Below are 24,699 nucleotides of genomic sequence, written 5' to 3'. Positions count from 1 at the left end.
AATTTTACAATCCATGCTACACGACAGAAGAAGATGAGCAGATTTCGCAAAGAATCTTATTGCAGAAACACATTTAGTGTGACCAGACCTAAGAGAAAGATAAAAAAAATACAATAATACATAAGTAAGAAAATCTCCATTGATTTCTTTTATCACGACGGTAGAAGGATGAACTACAGGAAAACAAATATTTAAATGTTATTAAAAAGTGCTGTATAAAGTGAATATTTGCATCAGGAAGTATCGTTACGTTTTTGTCGAGGTTAGTAGAGTCCTGTGAAGGACTGTTGTTGTTGATGTTGACTGACGTTTCGACAACCTTAGCAGTAGTCATGTTCAGAGTCAAATGATAAGTAAATGTCAGGTTAGTCGTGTTTCTTAAAACAAGTGCTAAGGAAGTCCAATACAATATCTACAAACATACGTACGTAGTACTAGAAAAAATCATTACTTTATAATAAATAACACACTGATAAATATGATTTTATAAACATATCAAATGATCACCTAAACGTCTTGACTCAAACAGAAGCATCGTATTAAAAAAACGCTCATATTTTAAGTATATATTTGGATGATGAATACTGTAATGTGAAATTACAGTAGAAAACAAGGTTCTGGAGGAGTATCTGACTTGAGATTAATTCCAAGATCTTGTGGAATGTGAAGATATGATCTTCCTTAATAGTCATATGCATCTTTAACTGAAAAATAATTACATTTGGTAAAGTTTAGGAAACTACAAGAAAGTACGAAAATTTTAACTTACTGTGTAATGTGGATTTCTCTTCTGAAGGTTTCATATCATCTTTCTTTGATTTGTTTTTCTTCGATAATTCATACTCCTCAAGTATTGTCGACTCTTCCTGTATTTACCAAGGTAAATTGCCAGAAAAATAATTGTTTGATTTGAAAAATATCTTTATAAAACTATTTGGGTAATTGAATTACCTCAGATGGTTTAGCAATAGTTTCTTTATCAGCAAATTACTCCATGGTCCTATAGAATAACATAGAATAAGAGATAGTCGGACAACCTTTCAAAAGTTATGATTTTTGTAGTTATTGTACCATTGTATCCATCAATCACACCAGGATCTCCCCTATCCTATCTTTTCCTCTTATCTCCCGCCTGCTGCTTTGTAGCTTCAAACACAGTCTATCCCTTGCTATCCTTTGTTTTCTCAACCTCCCCAAAAAATCTTAATGGATAACAATTGATATAAACATAAAACATTACCAAGCCTATTTACTAATAATTAAGAGCCATGTACTACATTATGTTTTTAAGGTAATTTCATGACAAACACATTCATCATGTTTCACTCAAATAAACATTTATCAGCTTGAATCATTTCAAAGTAATTGAGTGATATAATACATCAGCATTATTCTATTTCAGACTTGATGCATTCACTGAGGAACATGTTTGATGTAGGAATGTTCAATACCCTTTACATATTATGAATTAGGTATAAAAAGTTAGTCCGGAAACTAATAAAGGATGAAAAAGTTGGTTTGTATGGGGTTTTAGTTTGGTTTTCCTGCACTAACATGACTATCGTTGAAGATGTATGCTATATCATAGTTATGCTATAAGCACATTGTAACAATATTATATACATATATTGTAACTAACTTCTCTTCAATGTGAGCTGTGTCATCACTTGGATCTAATGCATAACTTGTGATTTCTTAAAAACAAAAAGATCACACATAACTCATTAACAAATACATTTTTCTCAAACTATGCTTGCTTTTGCTCTTACCATAACTTGAGAATGTTTTTAGTTGATTATCAAATTGAAATTTACTGATATGAGCTGGCTCAACATAACCAGACAACATATTTTTATGTGCTCTTTGCTGCTTCGTTTTAAATGGATTTTGCGGTCCAATCTAAAATAGTAGACTTCTTCAAAATCATGATTTTGTCCATGTGCATGTAAATGGTGACAATGATTAAATTATTAACGTACCGAAGCAGAAAAGAGTTTGTCATACTTTGCATTAAATGTAACTTCTTTCATTTTGGATCGTTGTGTCTTCTCCAATCAATTCTTTCCTTTAAAGCATAGCAAATTGTATCATAGATTTAACCTTGGTGTTGCCTAGTTAGGACTTTGGATAAAAACTATTACACTTTACCTTAGCATCAACAATTGGCGCGCTGTTTAAAAAAAACTTAGATTTTAGAGCATCCATATTGACAGTGCTCTCGATTTTCATCTTCTTTAGATTTATCATTATTACTTCTCTCTTCATCAGAAGAATCACTTTGATAAGACACCAACGATTTTGGACTTGCAGCTAAATCGAGAGATCGTAGCACAGAAGCCATGTTGAAATTTGTCACGTGAAACGTGAACTGAAAGATAAATATTAAATGTCACCATGGTTACGCGCGCGAATTGTTTTATCGTCTTGCCGCGAAATACGATTTTACCCACTTTAACTTTTTTGTAAAAAAACATCATCGTATGCGCATTGTCAACTTTCTTGTTCTCCTTCCATTGTATTGCTCTATAATAAAGCTAAATATCTTAACGTTTTAAGTTCTTTATTATTCGTGAAAAGCGGTATGTGGAATAACAATACGAAGGTATTGCAAGTTTAATTGCTTCATCACACTAAGCATATGCACATACATTAACTGAATTGCAAACACTACTTTCGCTGCAGAGTAAGTCAGAATACATGAAACTACTTGACAACTGCCGTATTGGCAATATTTTGGAAATAATTGGTAATAATTATAACAATATCAGCAGTGTTGTTATTATAGTATTTTAAATTTATAATAAGCTACTAAACATAAACATATTCTGACTTACCCGGAACTTCCACTGCATTGCACTACTTGCAAATTTTATGCAGTTATTTAGGTTATTTAGTTCAGACCTTTGCAGTGCAATGGGGATGGGGTGCAAGGCAACATGAATATAGGCCCTGACATGACATAGGATTAAAGTCTTGCATTAAAATTCATAATATAGAAATGGAAATTAGTTTTGTTAATTATATGTACATAATTTATTTGGAGGTTTTGTCTCTCAAAAAAGCTTCAAAAAAGATAGAGCCCGTACTGAGCAAGCTAACTAGAGGTCAGGCTTTTGAGTCTTTGTTGCCAAAGATTGAGAAATGGTTTACCAAAGGTGTAAATTGCAGTACAGATGATGATTCAGTTGTTGATCCTTGCCATGTAACATCTATGCCAAGTATGGACCAGTTGCAACAATGGAGAAAAATAGTTGAGGCATCAAGTACAAGCAAAGGAGCATGTATCAACACATCACAAGGAAGGTTAGATATCAATTGCATCACCAATCTGCAGAAATTTCACACCTTAAAAGCATACAAGTAGAAGTCGAAGAGGAAATTGCCTGGTTTTCACGACCATTGAACAAACCAGACACGGTGGTGGAACATCCATCAGCTGCTTCAATTACAGCCTTTCAGAAGCTTTTGTACAGAACCCCATACAGTGAGATTATGAAAGAACGAGGATTGTCATCCAATGAGATGTCCAGGTTATGTGTTGACAGATGGGTGTCAAGTGACCACATATGCTGGTTGACAACAAACCTAAACCAAAAGAAAACAGATACATATTATGTGTACCTCAATGGAACAAAACCACCCACAACAGCCCAACACCATGCTAAATATGAATTCATTTCAAAATTCTGTTTTGCCATAAATGTTGGTAAAAAAAGCAATGGCAACACATTCCTTGGAGATGATTTGCACCCTGGAAACCATTGGGTACTTTGCTATGTAGACACTAATGACAAAAACATTACATATGGGGATTCATTAGGCTGGCAATTTCCTAACACTCTTCTACACATTTTAGATAAATTCATCAAGGCACATAATATTTGCGACAGCATAGCCAACTACTTAGTAACAATGAAACATGATCCTGTTAGCAGATGCCGGATTAGAGGAGGACACAAGTGCACAGACAATTGTTCGAAAGTGTATCCATTGCAAACATGTAGCAATGTTTGTGGCGTGGTTGTAATGATTATGATGGCTATATCAAGCTATAACTATGCCTTTTTCAAGAGCATGCTATCATTTTCTAAGCCAACCACAAAGAATATTCCATCAATATACCAAAGCAATCCCACACATTACAGCGCATACTTACGGATTGTACTTGGATGTTGGATCTCAGATAATGTTGTTAACCTGGCATATGTATTACCACAGTTTTGGAATACACTACAAAAAGGGATTTTACCAGAAAATGAAAACACAGCAACAACTTGTAAAATTTCCAATAAATAGAGCATCAAGAGACTCAAAGATCACACCATCAGTCTTCAATAAAATGGTGAAGGATAAAATCATGCAATGTATTTGAGTTCAATGATGCAAATTATGCAGTCAAAAAGGTGTTTGAGATAGCATTGCTACTGTTCTTTTTACTAAATTGTCATTGTTAAACAAGTAATACGAATATACTCACTTTGGGACAAGTAGGACAGATATTTCCTTCATCAAGCTCAAGAATAACACAGCTCAACATGTTTAGTTTATGTCTGTAAATTTTAAAAAAAAACAATGACACAAAGAAAGCAATTGTGCACTCTTAAGAAAATGACATAAACAAAATACAGTGCAAGACAGTAATACTTGAGGAAAAATCCTTTCCCATCATAAACTTTAGCATCTTGATTTCCTCCAATTAAATACATCTCTTAAGATGAGATTCTTAGGCTATAAAATTGACTGCAACTTTCCCAGCAATTCATACGTAGTACAGCAGTGCAAAAAATCAGTGACCTACATGCAGTTACCTATATTCTTCAAAAGCATCTATAATGACAAGATACATTTTTGGTGTTGCATAAGAAGAGAATATGTGGTTATGATTAAATTCTTCAAATGACTGACAAATGCTTTTTATTGATGCCTGGCATTCCATCTGCACAGAATGAATCAATTCAAAAACTCAATTGCAAATGCAATTCTTGGTTTTGTAGGTGTTCCACCCCAAAGGCCAAATTGCAGAAGTTGAACAAACTCTGGAGAGCATGAGCAAAAGTGTACCTCAACAGTACAAAAGGTGCCTAAAATTGAAAAAGATCCAAAATTATAATTGTGTTGAACCATCCCAGCTAAAATGAAAAACTTTTGCAGCACATTTTACATATAACATACCTTTAACATCAACAACAGAAACACTTCTTTTGTGACGAGCTGTTTGGCATGAACAATCATACACCAGCATGTTCATGAGTTTATATGGCCAAAACATGCCATCCTACAAAGCAATGAATAACCTCGTAGAAATTAGTTGTAATCAATCCCTTTCTTGCATTCATAAAAATATTAGATTAGTGCTTGTAGCATGTTTCACAATGTAAACTCTCATTTTATTTTTGCATTTTTTGTTGCAAGTGTTGAGAGAGTTAACTGTAAACACTTTTATAATATCTAGCTCATAAAGGTTACCTTAAATATTTCAACATGATGACAAATATTTACGGTTGTGTGCATCTTTAACATACAGTTCTCACAATACTTTGCCATTGGACCACAATCGCTGCACCTAAACTTTGCTTCATTATCACAATGAATACACTTCAGATTGCTCCAATTTTTGCCAGCAAACTGAAATGTATTCTTTATAATTGAAAGTCGCAAATTTTCCCATGCTTTTTGTTTTCTTTCAACATTCTGGTAATAAGAAGATGATTCTTCACAATCATGGTGAACATCACTTTCAAGATCACTGTTATCTTGTTCCATTCCCAGTTCATGGCCTTCCAATGCATCACAATTATCAGGACTGTTAAAAGAACAGCTTCCTCTATGATCCTCAGTAACCAATTCTGACAAATCCACCTCCTCTCTCTCAACATGGCCATCCTCATCATGATATGTGACAGCTACAGTTGCTTTAAACCTTATATTGCTCCTACAAAAATTATCATAAAAATCTATAAAATGAAAATAAATGTTGAAAAGTCTAACAGCTATAAGGCCGTTATTTGGTGTACCTTGGCATCTTTCAAAATTACCAACAAGAAAATCACAAATGAGAAAATATTATCGATATTACCAATGACACAATAACATAAGTTAAACGACCAAAGTACAACGTATGTATCTCCCACGACTACCAGCCGACGTTTTGTACCCGTACTTTACCGGCTTTTAGCCACGTCTCATAAGACGAATGGGGTGATTTGTTTGATGTTTGTAACATGTTTGTAAATGTAGATCGTCCAGGTTGGTATAGTCCTGAGAAGGACTGTTTTTGTTGTTGTTGACTGACGTTTCGACAACCTAAGCGGTAGTCATCTTTAGAGTGATTTGTTTGGTTGGTAAAACGAAAGGGTTTTTGTTCCGGTATATTGTAGGTGCCTTTTTCCTAGGGTAGAGGTAACATATCTCACGTGACCGGAAACGTAAATCATTTAAATTATTCCACAAAATCGACTAGAACGCCACGCAGATATCATGTAGTTCGTTGTGTCTTGAAATCTTTCTGACTTTGTGAAGGTATGTTGATTTTAAACTTTACCTTTCGTTGTTATATTGTGTTTTGATTTTGTGATTTAATGTTTCATGTCCATTTATCGATTATTTTGTTTTTCTGTAAAATATTCTACTTCCGCGTTATGTACGTATGTAAATGTTTTATAAAATAACTTTGTTGATTTTGCTGAGATTTGGAGCTAGCTCGAACCAAGTTTGGAAAATGAACTTGTTAACTTTCATATATCTTTATATAATAATAAAAAGAAATAAATTTCTACTATATAATAGTAATGTTCTAAATCGATACACATCATGTGCATGGCCAAGAGGTAGTAGAGGAAATAAGATATTCATGGCTAATTTCGTAAAAGCACTATTGCTAATGCGTATTTAATACACACGACAAGTTTTTACAATAGATACGTTTCAACATCTCATAATGCCATCTTCAGTATGAGTGAAATAATAAGTGATACAAGGTTTATATAAAAGTAATATGATACATAAATTACAACAATAAAAGGAAATAAAATAAATTAATGGGGAGCGTCCGAGCGTATTATAAACTAAATATTGTATTGAATTTAAAAACTTGAACATTAAGGTCAGGGTTAGTTTTGTTAATGTGGAGTGCTTCTTTGATTTTAAGGTTGAACGAGGTGTCGGCAGTGTCGATGATTTTGAAACAAGAGGGTGAATAGTTGGTTTTGCATGAGTAAGATTTAAGAAGGTGTCGGTAGATATGAGAGTTTTTGTCTGTTGTGGTATGTTCCCTGATTCTGGTGGATAAATGGCGTGAAGTTTCGCCAATGTATCGGGAATTACATCCCGCGCATTTAAATTCATATACCACCATAGATTTAATTGAATCAGGGATTGGGTCTTTGAATGAGAAAAGGTTTTTGATTTTGAATGATGTAAAAATTACTCGAATGTCAATATCTGTACAGAAGCGTTTCATAATGTTTGTAAGTCTGCGTTGTGTGTGTCGTGAGTAATGTCCGATGTATGGTAGTTTGAAGTATAGAGTTTTTATTTTGGAATTTTCATTTGTGTTGGTCGTGATCGTCGTGTCAGGAGTTTCGGTGTCTAGTTTGAGGTTGTTGCTTTGTTTGTTGTCGAGATATCGTTTTACGGTTCTGTTAATAAAGTGAAGTGGGAAAGAGTTTCGTAAAAGAGTGGATGTGATTTTTTTTTATGTCTCGTTGAAAGCCATTGTTTGTATTGTTAAGTTTGTATGCTATGTCTATTAGTATGCGTATAAGTCAGGTTTTGTATTAAAGTGGTGTGAAACTAAAATAGTTCGTCAGACGTCCTGTGTATGTTGGTTTGTGATATGTAGATGTTGTACAGCTGTCATGGGATTTTGTTAGTAAAATGTCAAGAAATGGCAGTTGATCTTGTTGTTCAGTTTCAAGTGAAAATCTAATGTTTAGGTGCTGTGAAAGGTGAGAAGTCGTCGAGGAAAGTGAAAGAATCTTTAGTGGAGTGGTCATCTGGTATGAATGGTGTTAGTAGAGAACTAAGATACTTAGCTAAATTATAATTGTATGCGTTGATTGATGAAAGTATCGGTCGTAGTGGAGGCGATTGTTCTGGTTCTCGTTTCTTGTGAAGTTTCGGTAAGCCATAGAAGCGTGAGGGTTGAGAACCTCTGGGGAAGACATCATTATAAACTTTGTTGTTAATCGAGTCTTTCTTTAGAAGCTTCCTTAACAGTCGTTGTAATTTGGCTTCACGTGATAGTGTGACGTCTTCTTTGAGTGGGGTAAACTTTGCTGTATTGTTAATGATTTTAAGGCAGGAGTTACGATACATTTGACGATCCATGATTACGACGCCGTTGCCTTTGTGCGGTTTGAGAATGATAATGTTTGGATTGTTGCGAATGTTTTTATGATGTGGTGTTTTTTGAAGTCAGCTGGTGTCGGGTGATAAGATGAGATAAATGAGTGAGCGATGTGTGCCAGCTCTGTTTTGAGATGCGCGTAGTCTTTTTGATTGCGAATGTTGTGTTTTATAGTTTGGTGGAAACCAGCTGACTTCAAAAAACACCACATCCTTAAAAACATTCGCAACAATCCAAACATTATCATTCTCAAACCGCACAAAGGCAACGGCGTCGTAATCATGGATCATCAAATGTATCGTAACTCCTGCCTTAAAATCATTAACAATACAGCAAAGTTTACCCCACTCAAAGAAGACGTCACACTATCACGTGAAGCCAAATTACAACGACTGTTAAGGAAGCTTCTAAAGAAAGACTCGATTAACAACAAAGTTTATAATGATATCTTCCCCAGAGGTTCTAAGCCCTCACGCTTCTATGGCTTACTGAAACTTCAGTAGAAACGAGAACCAGAACAATCGCCTCCACTACGACCGATAGTTTCATCAATTAACTCGTACAACTACAATTTAGCTAAGTATCTTAGTTCTCTACTAACACCACTCATACCAGATGACCACTCCACTAAAGATTCTTTCACTTTCCTCGACGACTTCTCATCATTCACAGCACCCAAATATTAGATTTTCATGTGAAACTGAACAACAAGATCAACTGCCATTTCTTGACATTTTACTAACAAAATCCCATGACAGCTGTAGTACATCTACAGGACGTCTGACGAACTATTTTAGTTTCACGCCGCTTTCATACAAAACCGGACTTATACGCACACTAATCGACAGAGAATACAAACTTAGCAATACGAACAATGGCTTTCAACGAGACATAAAAAAAATCACATCCACTCTTTTACGAAACTCTTTGCCACTACACTTTATTAACAGAACCGTAAAACGATATCTCGACAACAAACAAAGCAACAACCTCAAACTAGACACCGAAACTCCTGACACGACGATCACAACCAACACAAATGAAAATTCCAAAATAACAACTTTATACCTCAAACTACCATACATCGGACATTACTCACGACACACACAACGCAGACTTACAAACATTATGAAACGCTTCTGTACAGATATTGACATTCGACTAATTTTCACATCGTTCAAAATCAAAAACTTTTTCTCATTCAAAAACCCAATCCCTGATTCAATTAAATCTTTGATGGTATATGAATTTAATTGCGCGGGATGTAATTCCCGATACATTGGCGAAACGTCACGCCATTTATCCACCAGAATCAGGGAACATACCACAACAGACAAAAACTCTCATGTCTAACGACACCTTCTTAAATCTCACTCATGTAAAACCAACTATTCACCCTCTTGCTTCAAAATCATCGACACTGCCGACTCCTCATTCACCCTTAAAGTGTTACTATGACGAAAATTTTGCCTCTCGTTTTTTTTCATAGATTAATAGTGTATGTAAAAAAATGTCTTCTGGCGAAATTTTATCGCAATATATTTAATGCTGCTCGAGTTACGAAGCGATAAATCTTGAACTTTAAGAGCCGCCATTAAAAGGCGCTTAATTTGTATTTTCAAGAAGGAAGGTGCTTGTGACGTCATAGTCTTAACTTGCGGCTGTTTACAATATAACACTATATACAAATAGAGATTTAAAAGGTTATATATTTGAATTTTTTTAACATCCCAACACGCTGTGTCGGGCAAGATTGCAGTAATAAAACTAATAGAAGTACAGGCATATCTTTGCATAAAAGCCCAAATGACGAGTCTTTGAGAAGAATTTGGGTTAAATTTGTTCAGACGAAGCGCGCAAATTTTAATCCGAGTTCGCGCAAAATTCGATTAATGATTTGTTCGAATCACTTCTCGAAGATTGTTTTGAGCGTTTATTCCATTTGAGTGGTATGATCAGACGGCTCAAACCTGGTGCCGTACCTACTATTTGGAAGAAATCACCAACACCAACAACGTCAAGAGAGCGACGTTAGCACAAGTTAGAACTATTATATACTTACATATAATGCAGATGATAAATTTACACAATTTGAGAGAAGCAATAATATATCCAGGCAAACTTCGAATATATAATATACATTTATACTAAGGTTTTAAAGGAATTACAAAATGAAGTGTCTGTATCCAGCATGAACAAAGAAGATTTAAACATAACTGGCTTTAAACCTAACGAAGCTGCTATTTGAAGCATCGGCACTCTTAGATGTCATGTTACTTTGATCTGAATCGGCTGCCGTTACCTATGATAACTTTATATGAAACATACAATTTGGCATTAAAGGTGTGAATGTGGCCATTGTTCGTTGAATCTTGTTGTCAACCCTTAAAGGCTGAAACACACTAGGCAGTCGCTTTAGTCTCTCGTCTAAAACTACCGCTTTGCGTGGTTACTAAGCTAGTAGCGTAGTCGCGTCAGCTAGTTGCTTTGAAAGTTCAACATGTTGAACTTTTGACTTTGGTCGCTTCAGTCGCTTTACACTGATTGGCCAATAGATACATTTTAACTTCCTAAATGCATATCATATTTCCTGTCATAAGCATCATACGAAATTTATAGATTATACTTTGGAAAACGAAGGCAATATATAATGAATTCACACTGGAAACTTTCAGTTTTTATATGACTTATCAAATAGGGACAATAGGAGCTACAAACTGGAACCCTAATGCACAACCTAAGTGCACAGAATAAGATTGTCCACGATACACGCGTAATAGACTATGATAATATTGGAGTGTTTTAGCTGGCTTGTTCTCTTTTCACAACATAGTAGTTTGTACTGAGTGAATACTCATATATTAGTAGCTATAATAAAGGCCAAAATAAAAAGTTTAAGTGATATCTGTGAATGTAACAAACTAAAATCACCGCCATGTTCAATAGACGCCACGGTAAAAGTTGCGATGGTCCCTGCATGTGTGTTTCAAGCGTTCAAGCGACTGACGCGTGCGCATCAATTCGCTTTGGACGCGCGACTCAAGCGACTGCCCAGTGTGTTTCAGCCTTTACTATGAAGTAACATCAACACGGGCATCAAAACGATCTTGCAGCATGTCTTCAACCCGCCGTTCTTCTGCGACTGCAGCTACGTACTCAGCAATTTCATCGGGCGAAGCAAGCGGTTAAATATTATCGGAAAATGGCAAAATTTTCGGATTAGATTCGTCCGAATTTGCCGTCACAAATTCCGATGAAGAAATCGATGCGTTTGTCTCGATCGAAGACTCTGAGAGCGAGCTAGAACTCGATGAATTTGACATTTGTTTGCTCTATTTATGTATTACTTTGTATACTTTCCAATGTGCGCTTCTTGCCGTGTTAAGACTATGACGTCACAGACTTTGCTGATTGCATATATTCAAAATGGCCGATTTTAATGGCCGATTTTAATGGCGGACAGGAAAATTAAACATTTCAAATGTTCATAACTCCCTCGTTATCTTATTATTTTTGCTTACATTTTACGAAAGCAATAATTGATATGTGTTTAAACTATTAAATGCTAAAATCGATGATTTTTTAACGTTAAGTTTTCGTCATAGAAGCACTTTAAAATCAAAGAAGCACTCCACATTAACAAAACTAACCCTGACCTTAATGTTCAAGTTTTTAAATTCAATACAATATTTAGTTTATAATACGCTCGGACGCTCCCCATTAATTTAACTTATTTTCTTTTATTGTTGTAATTTATGTATCATATTACTTTTATATAAACCCTGTATCACTTATTATTTCACTCATACTGAAGATGGCATCATGAGATGTCGAAACATGTCTATTTTAAAAAAACTCGTCGTGTATATTAAATGCGCAGATTCATGGGTCAAGTGACATGTGGGATACTTCATATAACATTAACATAATTTATGATTACATCAGAGAATAGATATCTTAACAGAAGGTCCACTTGTGTAGGAACATTTGATGTTTTTGTCTACCACTACCAACGTATAAAGAGACACTGTTGGCAAATCAAGTATCAAATATAAGAAGAGTTCATTTCTACAGTAAAATATAAACATTTTCACAATAACCAGAACGTTAATTTGGGGGGGAGAGGGGGAGGAGGAGTGAAAAATGTTTACAAAGGAAATTATTCGCTATTATTTTCTGTGTCTCAGGCTAAATTTTCCAACGAGATGCATAAATATGCAGTGGTTTATCTCCGTAGCAAATATCTTTGAACAAATTCATGCAATAAAATATTCGTTGCTTAATGATAGAATGTCAAACACAAAGTTAAATCAAGGCAAACTTTTACAGTTTACCACATAATTAAAAAACCTCAAGGTTTTTTTATGAATAGGATGAACAGCTCGACATCTTCCGACTTCATTCGTTTTAAACAAACAATCCCTGTAAGGACAGCAAACTAATAAATAATGCAACAAAGATGATTCTGACCGTAATGGAGGGTAATCCTGAACAGAATAGTGGAAATGGCGATCCATTATGATCCATTATGATCCATTTGAACTTTAAAACCATTTACATTTGTTCTATAAGAAATAAATGTTAATAAATGTGTTATTTGCGTGAGATTAAAAAATCACAAATTAAACAATTATGGATTCAACGTAAAGGCTGTGAAATTATAAAGAAAAAACTCTTCACATGTTAGACATATAACAAAGGGCAAGAAACACAAAGGTTTATCCTATTCTATTTTAGTATTTCTCTTCTTCTACTAACATGCCTCTTAGAGGACTCAACATCATTTACAGTTAAGAAATAAGATTCCACAGGTGCACTCTACATTGAAATGACGTCTGGTAAAGTAAAAGCTTGTAAAGACTTTTATCATCCATCTGAAAACTGTTGAAAATTTGACCTTTTCGAATATTTTGTTGCCACAGACCTTTCCATAAAACGCAGGGTAATTAGTGTCGGACAGTGAAATGACATATTTGTAGGCTGCGTAGAAATTAAAGCGTCCTGGAATTACTGCCATTTAGACAAACTTTATATCGACTTAACTCTTGGCTATAACTCTTGATAAAATTCAAGCGTCATAAGGCAGAATTATAAAAAGTCTTAAATAAGAATAAGTTTTGAAACTATACATACCGTATGTAATAAGAAGATACTGAAAATTCCCTACATCTCCATCGTTGTTGTATAAAGATTTCGAGACTATTTAGCAACTGCTTCTGCTTCTGGTTAAAATTGTTTATAGTATTTGTACAGTAAAATTTGTTGAAGATTTGGTTGGTTGGTATAAAAGGAAAGGGGTTTTTCTTCCGGTATATTGTAGGAGCCTTTTTCGTAGGGGTAGGGGTAACATATATCACGTGACCGGAAACGTAAATCTTTTAAATTATTCCACAGAATCGACTAGAACGCCGCACCTGAGATATCATGTAGTTGGTTGTGTCGTTTTTAATCTTTCTGAATTTGTGAAGGTATGTTGATTTTAAAGTTTACTCGACTTTATGCAATAGTGTATTTTAACCTTCTGATTTAATGTTTTGTGTCCATGTATGAATTGTTATGTTTTGATGTCACGAATATTGTAGTTAAAGGACATTGGCAACGAAAATTTTTTTTTCATAAGTTTATCATAGATAGCAATGGAATACTTAATTTCGTGCTTTCGTGTCTCTTTTGAATTTTGCTGTTGAGAAAATTTGACATAAAATTGAATCCTTATCCGCCATTTTGGAAAAAAAGGCTTATGCTAAATTATGCCGGAATACATTACTGACGTCATTGGCTGGTATCCACTGAATGACACAATATAAAATAATAGTATTACAATAATATATAGCACATTTGTTCACTGGAATTTTAAAACAAAAACAACAGTCGGCGGTTGTTAAGATTAACAAAACTTGTGTAGTTTATCACGCTTATATACTTTTCCAATATTTAGTTGTTATAAGACGTAGAAACGTTTCTTTTAGCAGATCTTACTACTTGGCTTTGCCGACATACCAAGTGTAAGCCCAGACAACAACAAGCGCGTTTTATACACTGCACATTTCGTGCAATAGAAATATTTCATTTTCCCATATTACAAACCTGTGACCAACAAATGAGTTATACGTTTAATTTATTATTTGTAGACTTAAGAGTCTTTGAAAGATTATGTAGTTTTATATAGGTGATAAGCTCTAAGCCGCGATGTTTTGTTCTTGACTGTAGAGTTTCGTTTATCCGTAATGTTTTACGTGCGTGTTTGCGTGCACAATGTACAAGTACACTTTTCGATTAACTTTATAACTTATGAATGAATACAAGTTTTGTGTGGATCACTCATGCATTTTGCTTTTGCGCAGTTCGTGACAATCCTTTGACAATGATATGGCATCGCAATTGCAGATCATAACAAAGAACATTAAAGAGCGTCTGTCTAAGACTAAATTTACGGTCTTTCGTGATAACATGCGTATTTAAAATGTGTATAAAGTCCGTCTGGTGACGCGAAGCGTTTTTGTATGCTAGTATAAACACAAGCAGGAAATAGTCTTCGATGTTTCTTCCCCAAAATTTGAAAAACCACCTAGAACATCTTTGATATGCGACTAATCGATACAGCTTGTGTATTCTCTCTAGATCCTCATCAGACAGGGGCCAGTTTTCTTCAAGATGCCGACACACGTCTATCTTTAACACACTTTCTGAGAGCATATTGTTCCTAAATTCTTGGTGTGTTGTCAAGCAATTTATCATTGAGTTTCTGTTTGGCCTAGCAAAGCCTCATACTCATCGTATTCAAGTGCTTTTTCGTGGCAACAAAAACACTCGATTGCCTTTTTTGACAAAGTACAATGTCCACACTTACACCAACTAAGAGTTTGAAGGCGCCAAGCATTTGCTTTCTCAAATTCAGCATGTATTTCATCCTCTGACGAGGACAAGTCGCTCTGCTCACTCTCTTGTTCGGAACCGCTTTCTTCGCTTGTTTCGGCCTTCACTTCAGGTTCATATTGATAGGGCAGAACCTCACCCGGTTGATTTTCGTATATGTCATCCATTACAGCAAAAAAATCCCGTAAAATACGCTTTAAATGTGTTGTAACGCAGTCAATCACAAAGTATATTGTATTGTTGTTTTGACTGCTCACCAGCCAATGACGTCACTACCGCTCGAGATAATTTTTTCAAAATTTTATCCAAGATGGCGCAATTTATAAAACTTTTGCTGCAAATATCTCAGCAACAAAATATTTTTGAGAAAAAATTTTTCTATTTTAGTTGTTAGACATCACAAAGGTTCAAAAATATGCCATAAAAATTTTCGTTGCCAATGTCCTTTAAATATAACTTATAAATTAGTGCCACGTATGTTTTATATGGATGAAATTTCTTCATTTTAGGGGATTTTAAACACAGATAAATTTTGGACACATTACTTTTGGAAAATACGACTTTTCTCACATCAATCCCAAATTACTCCAATCGTTTATTTCAAATTATAATAATACAGCAAAGTTACAAAATTAACGTGTTGAGTCAAAATGAAGACACGTCAGAGAATTTCAGTTATGCATGTTTATTATGTACTGTAGTTTTTTTTATGGTCTTTTGAAGAAGTAAAAAACACGTTTTTATTCTTTTATTACAGTTTATCTAAATCTCAAATTCAACATATTTCGCACCATCAACAAAAAGCATACCAGATTTTAATTATCTTTGGTTAATTTGGATATATAAATCAATGTAAAACCCTACTATGATTGATTACTGTTCAATTTAACCAAAACTTTTACAACATTAGTGTTTAGTGCAACTATTATCAATATAGTTTTTATTTAGATAACTATGGATTGATTGATTGCTTAAGATTTTTACTATAATTTAGGCGCACTTAAAGTAACCAAAGAAATCTTAGTTGAAAGGTATTTCAATAATGCTTAATATGATGCAACTTGACGTTCGTTTGTAATTTAAAGAAAAATGTTTATGTCTAAAATAAAGCAAAGAATCAACATTAGCAAAACGGAAACTTTATAAAAAGATGTAAATTTAGGTCACATATTTTGCTTAACGATAAAAATGTCGTTTACATTTCACATTTCAATCAAAGCGAAAGTTCTGTTCTAACACGAATATCAAAATTCACAAACTCCTGAACTTGTTATTAAAAAAAGTTAAATATATATTTCACTTTTGGCAAATATTCTTTGCGTTTGTAAGATTATAGAGATTTTAATGAATCATTGAAAGTTTCAGTTAATCTTAAAGTAGGTCATAAGTCAAAGAAACGTGTTGTCTTCTGATTGGTCGTTTCTTAGGCGTGTACTTTGTTTTACATGGTACCTAAAATTTTAGTGCACATATAAAATTTCCATTATTTGTCGGCTCGCTGTTATGAACGGAATTCAATAATTTACAATAAAAACAGCAGGTGATTAAAATTTAACATTTAGTGAGCATTCCAATTTCTTTATTATCAAGCAGAAGCAAAGACATCATGTAGTTCGTTGTGTCGTCTTCAATCTTTCTGAATTTGTTAAAGTAAGTTAATTTTGAAGTATACCTATCATAGTGTCATTGTTTGTTCTTATGTCTAGAATTTTGTTATATTTATCATAAAAAACCTGAATTTTCATTTTCGTGGTGGAATTCACACTTCATATGTTTTGATATATCTGTTGATTTTGGTGGGATTTTCGCAATAACACATTGGATAATTTATCATTTTAAAATACTGACCTTTCTTGCATTATCACCAACAATTAATTTCACTAGTCTTTTCCAATATCATCGGTACGGCAAAGCTGGAAAATCAACAAGATGAATCAAAACTATGACACGTAACAGAATTTCATGCATATCATTATGTGCAATAATTTAAATTTTATCTAACATGGCTTTTATCAAGAAGAGTTTTTTCCTCATTCATATAGTCATGTATCTATAGACTATTTAAAATATTTGTTTGCGTCAAAAGTTCAAAAATGAACAAAACTTTGCATGATGAATTGTGAAGTCCAAACGCTATCAATTTTGAAGTATCTCTGATTACTGAGATGTGACAAAATTATTCTAAATTAGAGACTTTGATATTAATTACTCTGATATTCCCTTCTTAAATAAAGATTGCCCCTAAAATCATGAGCCCCCCAACTCTTACTTGCTTCTCACGCCACTGAAACAAATTATAGTAAACTGTGAAAGGTTTATTAGCATAAAGCTTCCAAGTCAAAAGTTCTTTGTGTTTACTTCAGTCATTGCTAAAATAAAAAAATTGCATTTCATATTTTATTAGGTATGAACAGAACTCAATGTTTTACAATAAAAACAGCAGGTGATTAAAATCAAGCATTTATCTAACATTCCAATTTTTTTATTATCAAGCAAAAGCAAAGACATCATGTAGTTGGTTGTGTCGTTTTTAATCTTTCTGAATTTGTGAGGTATGTTGATTTTAAAGTTTACTCTCTTTATGTAATAGTGTATTTTAACCTTCTGATTTAATGTTTCGTGTACATGTATCAATTGTTTCATTTTAATGTCATGATTATTGTAGTTAAATATAACTTATAAATTTTTCCGCGCTACATATTTTTCATATGGATAACCTTTCTTACGTTTGGTGGGGTTTTCTAACACAGATAAATTTTGAATGATTTACACTGCGAAAATACCGACCTTTCCCACATCAATACCAATTTACTGCAACCGTTAATTTCAAATTATGCACTCTGCATAGAAATTTCAATTCAACCGAAGATGACTTCATTCAAAAACTATAGTCAATCACTTTGCTGTATTTTCAGAAACAAATTATACAGTTATTCAAATTGAATAATTACTATCGTTTATATCAAATATAAACTTCTGACAATTCCTTCTGGATGTTTTGAAAAAGTAAAACCCTATTTTTGGGCTTACACCAGCAAGGACATACAAGTTTTTGCATAATTCTTGGGCGTCAGCAAGCATTTTCGAAAGCGTAGTAAGTACTGCTAGTTGATGGGGTGGCATCCTTCCTTTCTAATATTTCGCTATCGTGTGTCAATTTTCCACCAATTTCTTGAGAATGAAAAAATGATGCTATTTTGGTTTGACCACTCGCATCAGCAATTGTCTTGTTCTTTTTATTTGCATCTTTCTTTGCTCGTAAATCACGTGGTATTGCTCCAAATCTCTACTTATTGAACGAACTGATTTTATTGTTTTACAGATCAATATTTATATAGTATTCATTACAAATAACAAATGTTATCATTGGTCAATTAGTTGTTCTATCTAATATCTAATCTATATATGGTACATAAGGACGTCATATATAACGTCAATAAGTGTTTGTTGGGTGTTAACAGTATGGGAACGGATACATTGGTAAACCTAACTATGTACATTCTATTTCCATAAACGTATTTTTGTTCTTTGTGAGCATGACTTCAACACAAGTAATTAAAATTTCTGCAGCAAAACTCGACTGTGTAGTTGCCGTTCCCACAAACGCGAAGTTTTATGTTCCTCATAACACAAACGTTACTAATTTAACATGTAACAGGAAATGACGTTCACCAAAAAGCATTAAAAATTTAGACAAATCTCAAAGGTAAAATATCTTTCTATTTTTTCTCTGCGCCTTCTTTACTAATTTTTTGTTCTTTTGATATATTTAAACGTCTTACGATGTCAAAGTGTATGTCTATTGTAAACAAAGCTAAAATAACAATTTTTATGAAAAGAAGGCTTAAAGCCCCCAAAATTGCCCGTATGACATCGTTTTTTGAAATCAACGCCCCAATATTGAGCAAAACGTCTACTTAAGTAAACTCCCGCGTTGGGGGACGAAAACCTTTCTCCGTCTGGTCTATTTTTCTATACGCAGTCGTTACATAAGTTTTAAACTTATATAAACTAAAACTTATAAACTAAACTTGCTTCACTTTTCTTGACGACACGATAGAATGACCATGGAGGCATACAAGTTATTATTATTTATGAAGGCTTTTGAAAACTTGTCTAACTTCCACAGAAATGCCTAAATGCAGGACAACTTTAAACACAAATATTCACAGGGCTGTTTTTTGCTACTATCTTCCTTAACCATTTTCATACACAACTGAAATTTTACGAACTGATAATATTTAACATGGTTAATAAACTATATCCATGTTCATCTTAATCCTTTTATAATCCTTAGATGGAGTCAAGAGAAGAAAGGAATAATTACTACATTCAGAAAATACTTACAGATGTTGTTACGAAGAAACTTGTTGATTTATTTATCCAAGAGTGGAGCAATAATTACGGAGTATGGGATAATACAAGTGTTAGTGGTAAGAAGTTGTTCAACATTGAAAAAACAAAAAAGAAACGTCATGACAAACATATTGAAATAAAATTTCAAGATGGTGACACCAGTAAGTGGGATTGTACTACACTGTTTGCAGCGATATTGTATTCCAAATCAATTGGAACAATACTTGGAACAACAACTAGATCTGCCGTTGATGCACTTCGTATTGTTAGAAACAACTTTATTCATGATAATCCTGGAAGAGTATCTGATACCGAATTTGACAAAATGCTTTGTGATATTGAAAAGTCATTTAAAGATCTAGCATTTTCATTCACTGAAATTAATAAAATAAAGAGTGAACGAAACAAATTTAATTCTTTTCAAGAACTTCCTTGCAAAGCAAATCACGATGTGGTTAAACGTACAGAGTTACTTAATCAAATCACAGCAGATCTCAATAACTTGCGCAGTACTAACAACAATGAACTAACATATTACTATATTTCTGGTAATCCTGGCAGTGGTAAATCTCAATTAGTTAGACAAATTTGCGAAGAAATGTATAACTCGTTTGACTGGAAAAAGAATACGACATTTGTGATGACACTCGATGGAAAAGATATCGACTCTCTTTTGAAAACTTATGTAAACCTTTGTAAACGATTAAGCAATGATAAAACTGTCATTGAAAATATTCAGAAAGAAGCAAAAACCAGCGAAGACAAAATAAAGATTTTCAATTATTGCTGACACAGCAACTGAAATCTTGGCAAACATGGTGGATTATTGTAGATAACGTGGTTGAACTTCATAAAAGTTATCCATTTTTACCTCAAGTTGGTGATCATAGCTGGGAAAATGGTCAAATTATAGTAACTGTCCAAAATACAGATGCTATACCACCAGATGGAAATCTAAATAAGCACATTTCAGTTAGTCATGGTATGAACAATGAAGAATGTCGACAACTTCTATCTGTTTTTTCTGATATTCATAATGAAGATGAAAAATTTTAAAGGATTTATCAGACAAATTAGATCGTCAACCGTTGTTCCTGGCAAATGCTGCTTCCTACGTAGGTAGTGTAAAAAGTGTAAATCCGACATTCACGTGGAAGCAATATTTTGATAAGTTGAATGAAGGAGAGCGACAGAACATGGATGCCAATTTTCAAAAAATAAACACAGCTTACTTAGGAATGAAAACTGTTATGTTAGCAGTACAAAAAAATGCTAAAGAATCCATCTTGTTGGAACATGTTTTTAAACTTTTCTCAATAATATCTTTCGATCCCTTACCACAAGATGTTATAATACATTTATTAAAAGCATTGATCCACAAAATCTGCAGAAGATGTCTGTCTTCAATTAAAGCATTGTTCTTTATTCCTTCAAACGGAAAACAACGACATCCGCCTGCACAGCGTTGTACACGAAGCCATCATAAATTATTCATCGCAGACCTTGGCTGTAAACAAAACGAAAATAATTCTAAAAGTCTGCAGCTGATCTTGCCTGTCAAGTTGCTTGGGCACTAAATCATTTTAAAGACAGAGAAGATGAAATTAAAATAATTCCACATCTAATTAAATTCATATCAAATTCATCATTTCAACATTTCCTAAATATGTTGATCGATGTAAAATCATCAAAACAAAAACTTGATGAAAGAAAATCGAAATTTGCCAAATATTTTGTAGTTGTTTTGCAAAGATTTTGCAACTATAAACTTGCAACTAAAGTACTTTATGAAATAACAGAAATTCAAAGTAAAGTGTTAGGTGTTGATCATATTGATGTTTCATATTCGTACAACGAGCTGGGCTTATTGCTTTTGAAGAATGGAGAATATGAAAATGCTAAAGATTTTCTCGAGCGAGCAATGGAAATTCAAGCAAAAACATATGGATCTGACCATGTTAATAATGCGTCAACGTACAACAATCTTGGTTTGGTTTACGACAGTATTGGAGAGTACGAAAAAGCAAAAGATTTTTACGAAAGAGCGATAGAAATTGAAACAAAAACATTTGGACCTGGCCATGTTAATAATGCGTCAACGTACAACAATTTGGGTATGGTTTACTGTAAAATAGGAGCGTACGAAAAAGCAAAAGATTTTTACGAACGAGCGATAGAAATTCAAACGAAAACATTTGGATCTGACCATGTTAATTTTGGAGAAATTTACAACAATCTGGGTTCGGTTTACATTCAAATGGAAAAGTACAAAAAAGCAAAAGATTTTTATGAACGAGCGATGGAAATTCAAACAAAAGCATTTGGAACTGACCATGTTAATATTGCGACAACGTACAACAATCTGGGTTCGGTTTACAGTAAAATGGGAGAGTACGAAAAGCAAAAGATTTTATGAACGAGCGATAGAAATTCAAACAAAAGCATTTGGACCTGACCATGTTAATATTGCGACAACGTACAACAATCTGGGTTTGGTTTACAATGATATGGGAGAGTACGAAAAGCAAAAGATTTTATGAACGAGCGATAGAAATTCAAACAAAAGCATTTGGACCTGACCATGTTATTGCGACAACGTACAACAATCTGGGTTTGGTTTACGATATATGGGAGAGTACGAAAAGCAAAAGATTTTTATGAACGAGCGATGAAATTGAAACGAAAACATTTGGACCTGACCATGTTAATATTGCGACAACGTACAACAATCTGGGTTGGTTTACAAAAAATGGGAGAGTACGAAAAGCAAAAGATTTTTATGAACGAGCGATAGAAATTCAAACGAAAGCATTTGACCTGACCATGTTAATATTGCGACAACGTACAACAATCTGGGTTCGGTTTACGATGATATGGGAGAGTACGAAAAGCAAAAAATTTTATGAACGAGCGATAGAAATTGAAACGAAAGCATTTGGACCTGACCATGTTAATATTGCGACAACGTACAACAATCTGGGTTTGGTTTACAATAAATGGGAGAGTACGAAAAGCAAAAGATTTTATGAACGAGCGATGAAAATTGAAACGAAAGCATTTGGACCTGACCATGTTAATATTGCGACAAGGTACAACAATCTGGGTTCGGTTTACTATGATATGGGAAAGTACGAAAAAGCAAAAGACTTTTATGAACGAGCGATGAAAATTGAAACAAAATCATTTGGACCTGATCATGTTAATATTGCGTCAACGTACAGTAATCTGGGCTCGGTTTACATAAATATGGGAGAGTACGAAAAAGCAAAAGATTTTTATGAACGAGTGATGAAAATTCAAACAAAAGCATTTGGACCTGACCATGTTAATAATGCGACAACGTACAACAGTCTGGGTTCGGTTTACCATACTATGGAAGAGTACGAAAAAGCAAAAGATTTTTATAAACGAGCGATAGAAATTCAAACGAAAGCATTTGGACCTGATCAAGTTAATAATGCGACAATGTACAACAATCTGGGTTTTGTTTACAAAGAAATGAGAGAGTACGAAAAAGCTAAAGATTTTTATGAACGAGCGATGGAAATTGAATCGAAAGCATTTGGACCTGACCACGTTAATATTGCGACAACGTACAACAATCTTGGTTCGGTTTACTATGATATGAGAGAGTACGAAAAAGCAAAAAACTTTTATGAACGAGCGATGAAAATTGAAACGAAAGCATTTGGACCTGACCATGTTAATATTGCGACAAGGTACAACAATCTGGGTTCGGTTTACTATGATATGGGAAAGTACGAAAAAGCAAAAGATTTTTATGAACGAGTGATGAAAATTCAAACAAAAGCATTTGGACCTGACCATGTTAATATTGCGTCAACGTGCAGTAATCTGGGTTCGGTTTACATAAATATGGGAGAGTACGAAAAAGCAAAAGATTTTTATGAACGAGCGATGAAAATTAAAACAAAAGCATTTGGACCTGACCATGTTAATATTGCGACAACGTACATCAATCTGGCTTTGGTTTACAGTGAAATGGGAGAGTACGTAAAAGCAAAAGATTTTTTTGAACGAGCGATGAAAATTGAAACAAAAGCATTTGGACCTGACCATGTTAATATTGCGATAAGGTACAACAATCTTTATTTCGTTATAAACAAACTATAAATATTGAAACTGAAGCATTTGGACTTCTATTTATCTTTTATTTGCTAGAAGCTAAAATACTCCTGTCTTTGAGAAAACGTACAAGGATATGGAACAAGAGGAAATGAATTTGTAGCTCATTTTCAATGAAGAAGAAAATCAATTTCTCTTTTCATTTTAGGTATGTCTTCTTTATGCTAAAGCTGATTAGAAACAGTTATATGGTAGATTTCTTTTAACAAAGGTTCAAATAACAACAGTTGTATATTTATAAAAGGTATAAATATATTATTGACAATATTGAAACATTTGTATTTTAAAGTTTCCAACTGTCATTTACTGGAACAGTTTTTAATAAGAAACTTGTATGGAACTATCAAAGTATATTTATGAGTTTAGTTTGCAATATCTAGCTATTCAGAAGTTGTGAAGTTCCTTAAAATGAATGTTGTTGGGCCATTTTCTTGTATAATGAGAGTAAATACTGATCTTACAGCAACCATGATCATGTAACATCCCTTTTTGAAATGCTGAAAAGCCCACAAGGTTTGCTTTGCTATATAAGTATGAATACAGTCTTTTCTATATTTATTTCTATTCATTCATATAATTTACAAAATATACTTTCTATTTCTGAGAATTGTAGTTGTTTGAAATGGACATGCAGTTATTGTTTTTTTGATTCAATCATACGTGATTTGGGGACTAACACCTTAATTGTCATGACATTGCTTGTTTTTTTTTACTTTAGAGGAAATTTTTATTTAATGATTGATTCAATAATACTTTATTATAGTTCAAAGTATAAAGACAGTGTAAAGTAAAAGTTATAAATAACCTGAAGAAGAAAAAGCAGGATATCATTGCGATAGCATTGACAGAAGTGAAAATGACACATTTAACTGTCCAACTACCAGATTTTAGACTACCAGATTTACTAATATATAAAAAATCCCAGCAGTGGCACAGATATTTGTTAATTGGAAGGTGGGGCATAAATTCATATA

General features: G+C 33.6%; 3 protein-coding genes and 2 long non-coding RNA genes across 7 annotated transcripts; 2 read left to right on the top strand and 3 right to left on the bottom strand.

The window, feature by feature from the left end:
* Positions 1 to 3: 3 nt before the first annotated feature.
* Positions 4 to 2,346, bottom strand: LOC124456850 (pre-mRNA-processing factor 17-like). Of its 3 annotated transcripts, XR_006952509.1 has the most exons (9): positions 2,149 to 2,346; positions 1,980 to 2,065; positions 1,770 to 1,899; positions 1,640 to 1,694; positions 1,072 to 1,202; positions 952 to 1,000; positions 770 to 866; positions 508 to 704; positions 4 to 88 (listed from the first exon to the last, which is right to left on the bottom strand). XR_006952509.1 is itself a non-coding variant. In XM_047007175.1 (4 exons), exons 2-4 carry the CDS (start codon positions 2,028 to 2,030, stop codon positions 1,594 to 1,596), a joined length of 282 nt encoding a protein of 93 aa, XP_046863131.1. In that variant the 5' UTR covers positions 2,031 to 2,065; positions 2,149 to 2,346; the 3' UTR covers positions 1,561 to 1,593. The 3 variants fall into 3 exon arrangements, 1 of the variants encoding a protein (XP_046863131.1); XR_006952508.1 differs by lacking the exon at positions 1,072 to 1,202; XM_047007175.1 differs by lacking the exons at positions 4 to 88; positions 508 to 704; positions 770 to 866; positions 952 to 1,000; positions 1,072 to 1,202 and having other exon boundaries at positions 1,561 to 1,694.
* Positions 2,347 to 2,993: 647 nt separating this feature from the next.
* LOC124456854 lies at positions 2,994 to 4,688 on the bottom strand. Its single transcript, XR_006952514.1, has 4 exons — positions 4,645 to 4,688; positions 4,478 to 4,550; positions 4,157 to 4,230; positions 2,994 to 3,585 (listed from the first exon to the last, which is right to left on the bottom strand). It is a non-coding gene; the product is annotated as an uncharacterized LOC124456854 (long non-coding RNA).
* Positions 4,689 to 4,935: 247 nt separating this feature from the next.
* LOC124456839 lies at positions 4,936 to 12,895 on the bottom strand. Its single transcript, XM_047007162.1, has 4 exons — positions 12,818 to 12,895; positions 5,467 to 5,932; positions 5,173 to 5,275; positions 4,936 to 5,081 (listed from the first exon to the last, which is right to left on the bottom strand). Exons 1-4 carry the CDS (start codon positions 12,862 to 12,864, stop codon positions 4,951 to 4,953), a joined length of 747 nt encoding a protein of 248 aa, XP_046863118.1. The 5' UTR covers positions 12,865 to 12,895; the 3' UTR covers positions 4,936 to 4,950.
* On the top strand, positions 6,442 to 19,674 carry LOC124456853. The gene is made up of 6 exons (XR_006952513.1): positions 6,442 to 6,519; positions 13,742 to 13,815; positions 16,218 to 16,254; positions 16,814 to 16,873; positions 17,717 to 17,775; positions 19,521 to 19,674. It is a non-coding gene; the product is annotated as an uncharacterized LOC124456853 (long non-coding RNA).
* A 3,001-nt stretch (positions 19,675 to 22,675) lies between these two features.
* LOC124458315 (nephrocystin-3-like) lies at positions 22,676 to 24,329 on the top strand. The gene is made up of 2 exons (XM_047008356.1): positions 22,676 to 23,676; positions 23,762 to 24,329. Exons 1-2 carry the CDS (start codon positions 22,700 to 22,702, stop codon positions 23,766 to 23,768), a joined length of 984 nt encoding a protein of 327 aa, XP_046864312.1. The 5' UTR covers positions 22,676 to 22,699; the 3' UTR covers positions 23,769 to 24,329.
* Positions 24,330 to 24,699: the final 370 nt, after the last annotated feature.

This window comes from Xenia sp. Carnegie-2017, unplaced genomic scaffold (genome assembly GCF_021976095.1).
Source record: "Xenia sp. Carnegie-2017 unplaced genomic scaffold, XeniaSp_v1 HiC_scaffold_6, whole genome shotgun sequence".
NCBI lineage: Eukaryota > Metazoa > Cnidaria > Anthozoa > Malacalcyonacea > Xeniidae > Xenia > Xenia sp. Carnegie-2017.
Note: the sequence above shows the minus strand (reverse complement) of the source record. Positions and strands in the feature narration are given on the sequence as shown.

Bases quoted from the DNA above. Each gene is read 5' to 3' on its own strand.
- LOC124456850 (XM_047007175.1), bottom strand. From the start codon at position 2,030: ATGAAAGAAGTTACATTTAATGCAAAGTATGACAAACTCTTTTCTGCT. The intron at 1,900-1,979 runs GTACGTTAATAA...CTACTATTTTAG, and splicing joins ACAAACTCTTTTCTGCTTCG to ATTGGACCGCAAAATCCATT. The intron at 1,695-1,769 runs GTAAGAGCAAAA...TTTGTTTTTAAG, and splicing joins AAAAACATTCTCAAGTTATG to AAATCACAAGTTATGCATTA.
- LOC124456839 (XM_047007162.1), bottom strand. From the start codon at position 12,864: ATGGATCGCCATTTCCACTATTCTGTTCAGGATTACCCTCCATTACG. The intron at 5,933-12,817 runs GTCAGAATCATC...TAATTTTTGTAG, and splicing joins CAGGATTACCCTCCATTACG to GAGCAATATAAGGTTTAAAG. The intron at 5,276-5,466 runs GTAACCTTTATG...ATTGCTTTGTAG, and splicing joins ATCATGTTGAAATATTTAAG to GATGGCATGTTTTGGCCATA.
- LOC124458315 (XM_047008356.1), top strand. From the start codon at position 22,700: ATGGGAAAGTACGAAAAAGCAAAAGACTTTTATGAACGAGCGATGAAA.